Source organism: Phalaenopsis equestris, unplaced genomic scaffold, assembly GCF_001263595.1.
Source record: "Phalaenopsis equestris unplaced genomic scaffold, ASM126359v1 Scaffold000606, whole genome shotgun sequence".
Lineage (NCBI taxonomy): Eukaryota > Viridiplantae > Streptophyta > Magnoliopsida > Asparagales > Orchidaceae > Phalaenopsis > Phalaenopsis equestris.
This window is the reverse complement of record NW_018165046.1, coordinates 682,758-695,343: the sequence shown is the minus strand read 5'-3', so window position 1 is coordinate 695,343 and position 12,586 is coordinate 682,758. Positions and strand designations below refer to the sequence as shown.

Genomic DNA, 12,586 nt, shown 5'->3' with positions numbered 1-12,586 from the left:
ATATTATTAGTTATGGGCGAGTAGGCTGAAACTTTGCTTCCAATGACAACTGTCATGTTTTACGTTACTAAATGTTGTGTCAACTGGATAATATCGGTGACGAGTCTTGTAACAGGTTTTTGACCCTAAACATTTGTGATGTTTATATTGTTAACCATTGTATCAATGGGACCCTACGATACAATATCGGCCAATAGTGTTTGGTTTTGTTAACAATGACCCTCACAAAACAACGATCCTCACGGAGACAAATGTATATGTAAAAAGTATAAAGTAAAGTAAAAATAAGTTAAATGCATACATAATATTGAGTATTTTTATTTAAAATTGTTATTGATGCATGCATTAGCATATATAAACTTTATTATTAAAAAATAAAATATTGGCACATTTAAGTATTTCCTATGGAGATATGAATGACGAGCATACATATTGAAATTTTTTTCGTGGGTTATTATAGGTTAATAGTGTGATTACTCATGTGTTATATTTAGAGAACTCATTATGTTGCAATATCATTTTTATGTTTAAAACATTTGAATGAGATTAAAAAAATGGTCAAATGTATGTAAGAGGGGAGAACATCTAGAAAAGTATAAATTTCTACTTGTTAATTTCATTTTTTTCTTTTTTCATGCCTCTTTCATGTATTTTTTAGATATAAAACGGTTAGCGATAGGAATAGAATATAAAAGAATCAATTTTCATCATCAGACCATTCATTATCGTCTTTATTAATTATAAGTCTTGGGCCCGTTCGAGAAAAAAAAGTTGCCAATAATTTACAAATCATTGCACATTTATATATTTATAATTGAATATGGTATCTTTTTTGGCACATTAATAACTAGCGGCACCATTTCGTATTTGTAACCGCATGACTTAATCACATGATCTTCGTTCAATAGGTGAGAGTAGTAACTGAGTGTTCATAGGAAGAAGATAATAAACACAACAAAATTTTTGTTTGATCTTCATCCATAATACTCACATCAAGCCGCGATAAATTTTTGATTATTTGATTGAAGTCATTCACATGCTGCGCCAGATCATAATCTTCTTGCATCTTCAGCTTATACAACTTTTGCTTCATATACAATTTATTCGTCAGATATTTTAACATAAACTAAGTTTCCAATTTCTTCCATACATCATTTGGAGATTTTAGATTCATCATGTGATACATAACTTCATCTGTCAGACATAAACGTATAGTTGCTGCATCTCGTTGTTGCAATTCCTGTCAATCTTCATCCTCAATGACATCTGATTTTGTTGCTCGTAAAGTCTTTAAAATTATTTATTGCACCAACAAATCTTCTAATATTGTTCGTCACAATCCAAAGTTACCAGTTCCATCGAACATCACCAACTTGAATTTTGCACTCAAATTTATCATTTGAAATTACTCGTGCAACTAACATTTTTTTGTGAATTCTCTGAGCTTCTCTTGTGAATTCCACTGTCAAGTTGCAGAATTGCTCGCCAAAATTCCTTTGTAAAAAAATCCTTCATCAAAAGTGAAGCCGAAACTCCTTCTCGAATTGCTGCAGCGAGCTACCTGTCAGGCTCCTCTCCGAATCGCGCTCGATTTTGGTCTGCTTTGCGAACGACTTGCTCCCCACCTTGCCCAATCTTCTGCTTCGACAAACTGTTCATAGCCTTGTGAATCTCCCTCGCCCGCCACGCGAACCTATTCTTTAAACTCCAATTGGTCGCAGAGGGCCTCGCAAAAATGTCGCGAACGACAAATTTGCCTCACCTGTAGCGGAAGAGAGCTACTCGCGAACCTTCGCTTGGTCGAGGTAATTGCTCGCGAACTTCTCTGCCCAATTGCTACAAATCGTCGAAAACCTTCTCGTCCTCCGAAGCCCTAGCAGCCAACTCACGAGCACCTTTTATGTGAACTCCTGATCACACGCGAAGGCCACCATTCACAAACTCTTCCGGTGTCAAATATGTGCTTCAACCCAAGCCAACCTCCAAACATTGAAAATTTTCTTCCCTGCACTCCAATCTGACTTCGATACCACTTGTTGAGAAATTAAGACAAAGAAAAACAAGAATCAACACAATTCCAGAAGAACACATATAGATTTAACGAGGCTCAACAAAGATGCCTGCGTCATTAAAAGTAGGGTGGCGACTTTTCTTTTAATTTTAGAAAATATCAGAAGTAATTGAATAATACCCATGGTTACAAACAAACATATTTATAACACTAGGAAAAAAAAACCTGAAGTACATTATGTAATTACTAATTTACTCCCATACAGTATTGCGGGGCGTTGCCCTTGCACCCCCAACCCACATAACGAAACTCTCCCAATTGTACAAATTCTTCCTCTCCTCTCCGCTCCACTTCGTTTCAGCATCTGTCCCTTATATGATATATGAGCCATACCACAATAGGAAGGATTAGGGTTACCTGTCCCGATTGTACAAATTCTTCCTCTCCTCTCCGCTCCACTTCGTTTCAGCATCTGTCCCTTATATGATATATGAGCCATACCACAATAGGAAGGATTAGGGTTACCTGTCCCGATTGTACAAATTCTTCCTCTCCTCTCCGCTCCACTTCGTTTCAGCATCTGTCCCTTATATGATATATGAGCCATACCACAATAGGAAGGATTAGGGTTACCTGTATAAATAAATTAGAATTACGTGCTAAGTGTGTAAATTTCCCAATAAATATCAAATTACAAATGCATCGGTTTTCGAGCGGGAACAACCTGATTCGAAACCCTGTTTTAAATCCCCTCATTGCATCTCCTCACGTGAATCTGACGCCGATGGATAGGATTTACGTCGCAGTTAGGGCTCGGCCCCTTTCGCCGGAAGAATCTAAAACAACCCCTTGGAGGACTTCGTCCAACTCCATCTATCTACACAACCAGCCGACGAAGTTCGAATTTGGTAGGTTTCTCAATCTTCACCCCCCTTTTGATTCATTCAATTGTTTGGAGACGATGCACTCTCCTTTTTAACAGACAGGGTTTTTGGGGAGGATTGCAAGACGGTGGACATTTTTGAGGCCAGAGCGAAGGAGATTGTTGCTTGCGTCGTTCGTGGGTTCAATGGTAAACCAACACACTAGGAAATCTGTCTCAGGTTTTTCCGATCGGCGTTTTGTTTACGTCAATTTGATGAAATTGTGTTTTATACTGCTGCTTCTTAGTGCAACTGATCTAAGCCCCCCATTGATTTTCTTTCACCTTTTAATGCATACTCGGGCGGGCGATTAATTTTTCTATCTGAAGAAGTGAAAAGTTAAGCTTCTAATGCGCATATAAGCATCTCCAAGCACTTACATCCCTTAAATTGCATCGTGGACATAGAAAACCAAATGTCACGATACAAATCAATCCACGAAAAAACACAAAAAAAAAAAAAAAAAAAAAAAAAGACCATAAAAAATCATCAAACACTTTCTCACCTATAGCCTCCTTTTCACAGAAAGTGCTCCAATAAGAGGGAAGAGCCGAAAAAAGGCTTAAAACCCAGAAAAACCAGAAACAAATATTCAAAAGGTTTACCACTGAAGCCATCCGCTTTACCCTTACTCAATTATTGCATGCGGGAAGAGATGAGGCCACAATGGATTTTTTTTTTTTCACGTCCAGTCAAAATGAAAACTTTAGCATGCAGATATAAAGGTAGTTTGAAGCGTCATTTAATTAACCTTCACCAACAAAATAAACAAGAAATAGAGTCCTAATGTAACCACTTATGTTAGGAATACCTATGGTTGAATGAAATGGAAATAAATAAGGTTGGAGCAGATGAGAGTTGCCAGACAATATAATATTGGAGATGGTTCGAGCAATGAAGACGGGAGGGAGAGAGAGGAGGGAGGGAGGGAGAGAGAGGGAGAGAGAGGGAGGAGGAGCGAGCGATAGCTTATTTTATTTCGCTTAGTTAATTACATTAGGAGAGTTTTGTTCTGGATGTTTAATTCTCATTCATTGTTCTTTTGTAGGCAATGATGGTTCCTAGGTGGCAGAGGGCCTCATTACAACTTTTCATGGGCTGCATTAGAAGATGTTGTGCTTTAAATGACGATGTGGCTGTTAGATCATTAGTGAGTAATATTTGTTTCTACAGTGGCTTTAGAAACTCCACCTCCCTGTTGTTAAAAAATTGGCAAACTATCTAAAGGTGATCATGCATAACCATCTATTGGCTGCTAGGATTTATTACTCGTCTAAGTAGTAGTTTGTTCCTTTTGGGGTTGGCCTCGGTTCTTACATGTTCCCAAGCTTCTAGATGTTTGCTATCCAATTCTTAGGTTGCTAGCTCTGATGTTTCCCTGGTTTCTATTGTTCAATAGTTGTAAGCTTTAACTCCTTCGATTCACTTCTGGACCAAGACTGCCCACACCTTTGATTGCTCAAGTGCTTCAGGTTTGATACATAGGCTTACGTGGATGTGGGATAATGTATAAGACGTGGCTAATTATAGCTGGTATGGTAATTAAATGGTAAGTTTTAAAACACATTTGTAACTTAATGCTTGATCAGATTAAAGATGGTAAATTAGAGGCAGAAGGATTCATACAGAGAGGGATATCCACGGATATATCATTGATTTGCGTAGGCTTACGTGGATGTGGGATAATGTATAAGATGAGGCTAATTATAGCTGGTATAGTAATTAATTGGTAAATTTTAAAACAAATTGGTAACTTAATGCTTGATCAGATTAAAGACGGTAAATTAGAGGGAGAAAGATTCATGCAAAGAGGGATATGCATGGATATATCATTGATTTGCGTAGAGTTTGGATAACAAGGATGCAATTTGGTTAGGATTTTAATGCTCAATTAATAAGAATAATGTTAATGATAACATTTAAATTACAACAACTTTATATTAAAAAAAAATATTTTTATATGCAACGATTATTTCTCTTGCATTCTTGTTATTTGCTTCAATATATCTTGGTTGTTTGTTATCTATTGTGAATAAATTTGACATCCTGGACACATCAAAGCGATCTTGTTTGTAAAATATACTGTGGTTGCATAGGTTTGATTGTGATCAAAGCCGAGATTCATCTCATGTGAAATTGCATCTCTAATTTTTCTTTAGTGTTGTGGGTTTTTTATTGATAAATTTGACTCCTTAGATGCATTAATGCTCTTGATTTCATCAAAATGAGTGATATTTAAGTGATTTTCATAAGAGCTAAATAGTTTGAACTCAGTATGTTTGACATGGCCTTTGTTGTTTGTTGATTTCAGCACAATTGATTGATTTGGATCTTGGAGCAAAAAGGAATAGTAGTAGTAATATCAATACTATTAATAATAATAGTAGTAGTAGTACTAGTAGTAACAATAGTTATTGCGTGCTAGAAAATTTATAATGTTAAAATAAGAGTCTTATGTTTTATCTTTGTATGATGATTTTAGCTCAGACATTTATGAAAGAAGAGTTTTATTGAATTTTTTAGAGTTTTCATGATAAAAAAACCCATAACTGAAAAAATGTTGGGGTCCAACTTAGTTGAAATAATTCATTATATATGCGAGGTTATAAAAGTTTTCTATTCCCTACAATTGGAAAGGCTTGATTATTAAATTGGGTGGCATTTGTAGGGTCGGCATAAAGGCTATGCATATAGATACTTATCATCTGCTTGGCTTTACATGATGGATGGGGTGAAAATTGCTGTTGAATTCAGAATGGTTTACATTATTTGCCAGGAGTACATTGAAATTAAGAACCAAGTATTCTTCACGTGCACCTTTACATTCAACCATTTTATAAAATGCCTGCCTTGGGGTACTTTTCTCCTTGGACCCAATTTCGCTTTAGTTCTTTTCTTTATTTGTGAAATGAGAAATAAACACAACCAAGAATTATGCATAGATTATTTCTCGCTACTTGCTGTACCATATATGACGTGAAAGAAATAACAAGATATTTGGAAATACAATCTTTTAATTCTTTGCTTTATGTTACAAAATTTGGAAAGCAACAAACTCTAACGCTATCTGCTGGAAGAAGTACTGTAAGATTCTCTTTGTTGGTTCATGATTCTTGTTCAAATTGCTATCTTCTTTTATCACTTAATCACATAAATTGTTTGACTTCGGCATTATTGAAGACTCATTTCTCTTATTCGTATTTAGGGGGTTTGTTTTGCCATACAATGATGAGATGCCTGCTTTTCTGCTGAATAAAAGTTGGTTCTCTATCTTTTTGATCATTATTACTGCTTCTTCCAAATGGTTTTTAGCCATTGTCAGAGGTGGGCTTGTTAACATATGATATGCTATTCATTTGTCCATTTTGTACCTTGATTTCGGATTTCTTTATCCACACAAGTTCTTTGCATTTACTGTTTGCAATTTACATTTTTTTTCGTTTTTTTCATTTCAGTATTCATTCCATAATTGTAATCTTTATTTCTTTCTAATGTAAATGAGAATTTGGTGCCATGTGTAGTGCTAATGAGTAGAGTATTACATTCATGTATAGACTGTAGTGGTTCAATAATAGATTAGGGTGTAATAATTAATTATTTTTGTTATATTTGTTACTTTTCTATTCATATTTATTTTGTATATCTTTTCTCATTAAGCAAAAGAAAAATTTTCATGAAAGTGCTGTAAACATTTAGTTTATCAAGATGTAGGGTTTTATATTTAGACTTATATTTATATATTAATATACAACATCTAATTTGATAAAATTGGCTGCAATTAAAATTTAATACAAGTTTTCATTTATTTTAATTAATGAAATAGTAGTTATTTTAAATAATTTTTTATTATCATTTTTGTTTTCAATTTTTTTTGGGTGTTTTAATGTATTTGTTATTATTGTTGTTGACTTTCTTAACACGTGATGATTACCTTGGAGAATTTTTGTTACAAGTATATGTTTTGGTTAAATGTCTAGTGCATTTTCATCTTTTGTGCACGGAGAATCTTTGTCCTCATTTTTTGCATAAAGTTTCTATCTTTAGAGCAATAGGATCTCTTCTAGATAGTTTTGACACTCCCAACATACTAACACGATCTGTTTTGGGGAACAAATACTGGTCTGTTGTTTTTTGATTGTTGTTGAAACATGTTGAATTAATTTCATGCTTCTATATTTTGTTATTGATTTTGATTTTAATTGAATCGATTATGTATCATACATGCAGGGGTCAAAAAGTAGCAGTAACAATAATAACTGCACTTTTTTTTATTACTAGTGCTATGGTGAATTGGTTTGGTTAGAGTCTTAATTCAAACTTAAATTGAGACAAGCGTGGATAAGATTGAACTAGCTCAATATCATCAAAATCTATTTACATTTGAATTAATGCATATAATTATATATTTATGTTTGTAATTGAATTTAAATTGCTGTATATATGTATTCTTGAATTCATATATATATTGATAATGCTGAACTAAGTATTTGCCGCAAGTAGATGAAATTCAAATTATTATTAGTTTTTCTATTCGAATCGAACTCAGTCTAAAATTAATGAGCATGTTTGACTCAAAACGAGTTCGAATCAAACCAAATTTTTATGTAACTTGGCTTAACTTGAGATCATCTTATATTCAGATTGGATCAAATGAGTTGGAGCTAATTTTTAACTGGGGTTGGATTGACTCAATATCAAACTTTTAACAACCATTGCCTTTGATCAACTTGAAAACAAGCACTTCTAATAAATAAAATTATGATTAAAGCCTTCAAGAAGATATTTCTGAGTTGGGTTCCGTTGATTTTTGTCTTTAACTAATTATTTATTTTTAGTTCAATGATAATGCTATATTCATATTGAATGATTGCTGGTCTAATCAAATAAATTAGGAGGGACCAATAAGTATTAATTTTTTTTTAATATTAAATAATACCCTTGATGTTGATGGCATTAAAAGGCTATACTTTGTGATTTTTATATACAAATCACTTTTTGTTGACAAGATGCACCAGCATTCTCTCTGAACATTGAATGTCTATATGCCATTATTTTAAGAAATCTTTCAAAGTATCTTTTGATAATGTTTGTTCCGTATTGCTAATATGTATGTTTTTATGCTAATAGGTACAGTTTTTGCTTATGGCCAAACAAGTAGCGGCAAGACTTATACCATGAGAGGATCTGAGGAAGAACCAGGGATCATCCCGCTTTCTGTGCATGAGTTATTTTGCAGTATTCAAGAGGTAGCTTTTTATTTATTTCTCCTCAAAATAGTTATAGATTTTCTCCTTAATTCCTTTTGATTGTAGTGCTAATGTTATCTTTAAATTGCTGTAACTACATCATTTTACTTTCATTTTTCAGCCCTACAGTAGAATTTGTTCATTTTTATATTTTTGGAATAATTAAATACTTCTAACTTACTGCCATAAAATACGTTTAATATGCTAATCCACATGGCCAGGGTTTCTTGTTGCAAGTTTTTTTAAACTCATCTAAGCTTTAAAGGTGGATGATGATGAATGAATGATACTCGACTATCTTTGATGAGGAGCAAAATGAATGAATAATGATTGCATGACAATTGATGAAAGAAAATTGCAACAAGGATTGTGAATATTAAGAGGAAGATGAGAACAAGATGAAGTGTAGCTCCAGATATATAATTTGGAGTGTTAAACATTTGTAACTTGGATTAGAAGAGAATAGTATTTGTAATTGGCCTCATCAATCATTTTAATCTTTAATAATTTTACAATTTTAAAAATAGTTCTATTTATAAAATAAATTCAATAAGATAAAGGATTACATTATCCCTATCCAAATTACCTAAAAGAAGATCATTTTTATTCTTGTTGCATTTAATCCAAATTTTAAAAAATGAAAGAAAAGGCCTACTAGAAAATCAGGTCAAAATATGAGGTAGTCTTGAAAGATAATGGTAAACATTAACCCTTTTGTAGCAAGTGTTGATCGCCACAAGTCAACCTGATTGAATAGGATGATAATGATAAAAAATGTACACAATTTTGTTTGAAAAAAACTTGGAATATCCAATTTTTATATAAAGGAATGCTCATCTATTAACCATTTTGTCAAACTCCCCAACATATGAGTTATGACACAAGAAAATAACTTGTATACTCTCTCTCTCTCTCTCTCTCTCTATATATATATATATATATATAAATTGAAAAATGGTTGGGTCGACAAATTGATGTGCCCTTTTGGGTGATGGTACTTTAAAGCACACTAGTATCCTTTATTTAATAAAAAAAAAATCAAATTTGAGGCCAGCTACAACTCCCTCTGAGACACCATTATCCATGCCCCTGCCCCATATTAAACCATATAAGTTTTATGAATTTTCTCAATTTCTCTCCCCCTCTTTATTTTGCCAAAGTTTCTCTACAACTATGTACTTCTTTTTTGCACACAATATTCACTTTTCCTCCATTTGCTAATACTAGAGTTAACCCAAATCACAACTTAGATGCAACAAATTTTATTGTTGAACTTTAAACGAGTAGAAGGACGACTCTTTATCAACATTAAACATAAACAATAAATGCAAATAACATAAAAATAACAACAAAACAATACTTAAACAGTGAATTAAATAACAATTGCAGAAAATAAACTAAGTAAGAAACAAAAAACAGTCCTGGAAGGTGCTGGTAGATTGCTGAAGGTACACATAATTACATAAAAGGGATGTAGAGGGTTCGGCGACGACTAGAGAGATGCTGGATGAATATTCAGCTTTGGGGTGTGACGGAGAGCAGGTTGTGGATGGTCAATAGTGGTAGGAGGGGTGTTGGAGGGTCCTATATGTGCGATGCTTTGTTGGGGAAAGGTTCAGAGGCGTGATTGCCTGTTTGGGAAAGGCTGGAAGGCACAGTAGCCTGCTGGGGGAGGCTGTGAGGCTCGACAAAGGAAGGAGATGGCGTATGGGTTGGTGCAAGCTGCTTGGGAGGGAGGTGTGGCTTGTCAGTACAACTGGAGGAAGCCTGGTGGGAGGCTGAACCACTTGTTGGAGGAGCTGGGAGGGCGGCAACGACGAAGGGTGATGCCGAGTGGTTGGAACGGAGCGGGGATACACACCACATTTGCGGGATACAATTGAAGCACCACTTCGTCAAAGGATACAACCTCGAAGGAGGGGCCTGAAAGATGACCTGGAACATAAAAATCAACAACAATGATAACTCTTTAGATCTAAGAAAAAGAACGTAAATAGGGAAGAAGGGAGACATCCAAGGTAAGATCCTCAAAAGGAAGAAGGGAAAAATGGAAGGGATTGTAGAGATGATTGCAACGACTAGGAGATGCAGAAGAATAGGGCATAGGGGGAAGCAGAGTGAACCAGGCACAAGAGGAGAAGGGCAATTGTAATAATGGAATGGACCGGTCCGATCCAACATGTAGGCTTGATCGGCTTCTTGTTGCGCCCGACCTGACGGGCTGAAGCAACCCCGCATCAATCTCCTAGGATTGGAGGAGCTTTGACATCATTTGTCGAAGCTTGTGGTTCTTCATAGTATTGGGTGAGATCCGCGAGACTGAATATTGCCGAGATTTTAGGGTCACTCGGTAGGTAAATTTTGTAGGCATGGTCATTTGTATGCGAAAAGGTTCATCGACCTTGGGCTTGAGTTTCTCGTGTGCTCTAAATCGCTCTTTCTTAAGGTGGATCCACACGAGATCTCATTCTTTAAAGATAATCTTTTTTCGGGACTTGTTATTTTGTGTTTGATCTTGTGTTTTTGCTTAGAAATTGCTTTTCCCAGCTTCCTTGTGGAGTTGTTGAATTGGTAAACACGTTCGATAACATCCTCACTTATCTCTTATGGGTGTAGAAGTTAGACTAACTCAGCTGGACCACTCCCAATTTCGAATGACGTGTCCTGTGGTTTGGCTTGTTAATCGATTGTAGACCGATTTGGTTTGAGCGAGATTAAGATCTCATTGTTTAATGCTTTTCCTTATGAAACATCGAAGAAGATTCCCAAGCCTCTTATTAACTACTTCAGCCCGACCATTTGTCTTAGGATATGAGGCAGAGGTAAAATTGAGTTTGGTGCCCAATTTGCTTTGGAGGGTCCGTCAGAAGTGGCTCAAAATTCTAATGTCCCGATCGGAAGCGATGGTCTTGGGAATTCCTTGAAGTCGTACGATCTCGCGGAAATATAAATTGACAATGTGAGATGTCTCTAGCGTTCGGTGGCATGTCACGAAATGTGCCTTCTTTGAGAAACAGTCGACGACCATCATCACAGAGACCTTGTTTCTTTGTGTGCGGGGAAGTCCTACCACGAAGTCCTTGCTGACGTCGACCCATGGCGCCTCAGGTGCTGGTAAAGGAGTGTACAATCCCGTATTCTGCCCACTAGTCTTGGCGATATGACAAATCCTGCATTGTCGACTGACCCATATCTCTTGTTAGGCGGGGCCAAAATAATTGTTCTCTCATGAGTGCAAGTCTCATCCCTACCAAAATGACCGGCCAATCTACTATTGTGGTTTTCCTGAATGATGACTTCTTACAGCGAGCATCAGCGAATGCATAATTTATTGTGGTGGAACTTGTAGTCATCCGTTTGGTAGTACAACCAGCTAGGTTTCTCCCAACACTGTCCCAGATTTCCTAGAAGTCATATGTTTCGTATAAGTCTTATAATCTCAAAACCTACAATGTGCGTCCGTATGGATGTGAGCAGTAGGTGACGACGACTCAGAGCGTTTGCCACCCGATTCTAACTTCCAACTTTGTTTTTAAGCATAAACTAGAAGGAAGGTAAGAATTTTAGGTGGAGTGTCACCCTTTTAGTTTATTCTGTATGTTTACAAATTTTAAAACTTCATGATTCATGAAGAGGGTGAACTCGGTTCTCAGCAGGTAATGACTCCAACGCTCCTGAGCTCTAATAATGGCATAGAACACTTTCGTAAGTGAAATATTTTCGTCAAGTTTGATTTAGTTTTTAACTGAAATAGGCTTGGGGTAACCACCATGACTTGGTACAACGCCAGTGCCTATGCCGAAAGCATCACGCTCAACCTCGAATGGTTGGTTGAAATTAGGTAAGGACAAGAACTCAGGTTCGAATCTCCTTTTCCATTACTCCGTCGAAGCTGGTATGGGCTGTGACTGCCTATGTGAATTTTTTTCTTTTCAATAGTTTTGTGAGCGGAGCGGTGATTGTGCTGATGTTGCGGACAAATCTTTAGTAGGAGGCTAGCTCCAACATTTGTTGAAGCTTGAATACAGATTGCGGTGTTATCCAATTTACGATTGCCTCAATCGTTGTGTCCATTGTCCCCGTGCTAGACACATTATAGCCCAAAAAACATACTTGGCTTGTGAGGAAGTGACCTTTCTTGGCGTGGGTGTTGTCGGCACTATTTTTGGTGTGGGGTTTGCCCGTAAGAAGCTGTCGGTCATCGGAATTGAAATCCCGTTGCCCGCTTCGGAAGGACGTTAAAAAAATTAGTTTTGAAAAAGATGAAGCAAATTGACCCCATAATTTTCATAGTTTAAATGAAAGAGCGTTTTACCTCAAACCCTGTATCTATCCCAAAGGATGAATACAAGAATTGAGGGTGAGACTCGATCAAATAAACTAGAGAAAGTCATGACATCCGTTTG

The 12,586-nt window shown here is 36.0% G+C and overlaps 1 protein-coding gene across 1 annotated transcript in view; it reads left to right on the top strand.

Annotated features, from left to right (window-relative positions):
• The first annotated feature begins 2,736 nt into the window (after positions 1 to 2,736).
• LOC110029814 (kinesin-like protein KIN-7I) overlaps positions 2,737 to 12,586 on the top strand; it is a 43,353-nt gene continuing 33,503 nt past the window's right edge. The window contains exons 1-3 of the mRNA XM_020732272.1: positions 2,737 to 2,919; positions 2,994 to 3,083; positions 8,062 to 8,180. Of these exons, the coding sequence (XP_020587931.1) occupies positions 2,796 to 2,919; positions 2,994 to 3,083; positions 8,062 to 8,180 (333 nt within the window). The 5' untranslated portion in view covers positions 2,737 to 2,795. The remainder of the gene's footprint in view (positions 2,920 to 2,993; positions 3,084 to 8,061; positions 8,181 to 12,586) is intronic.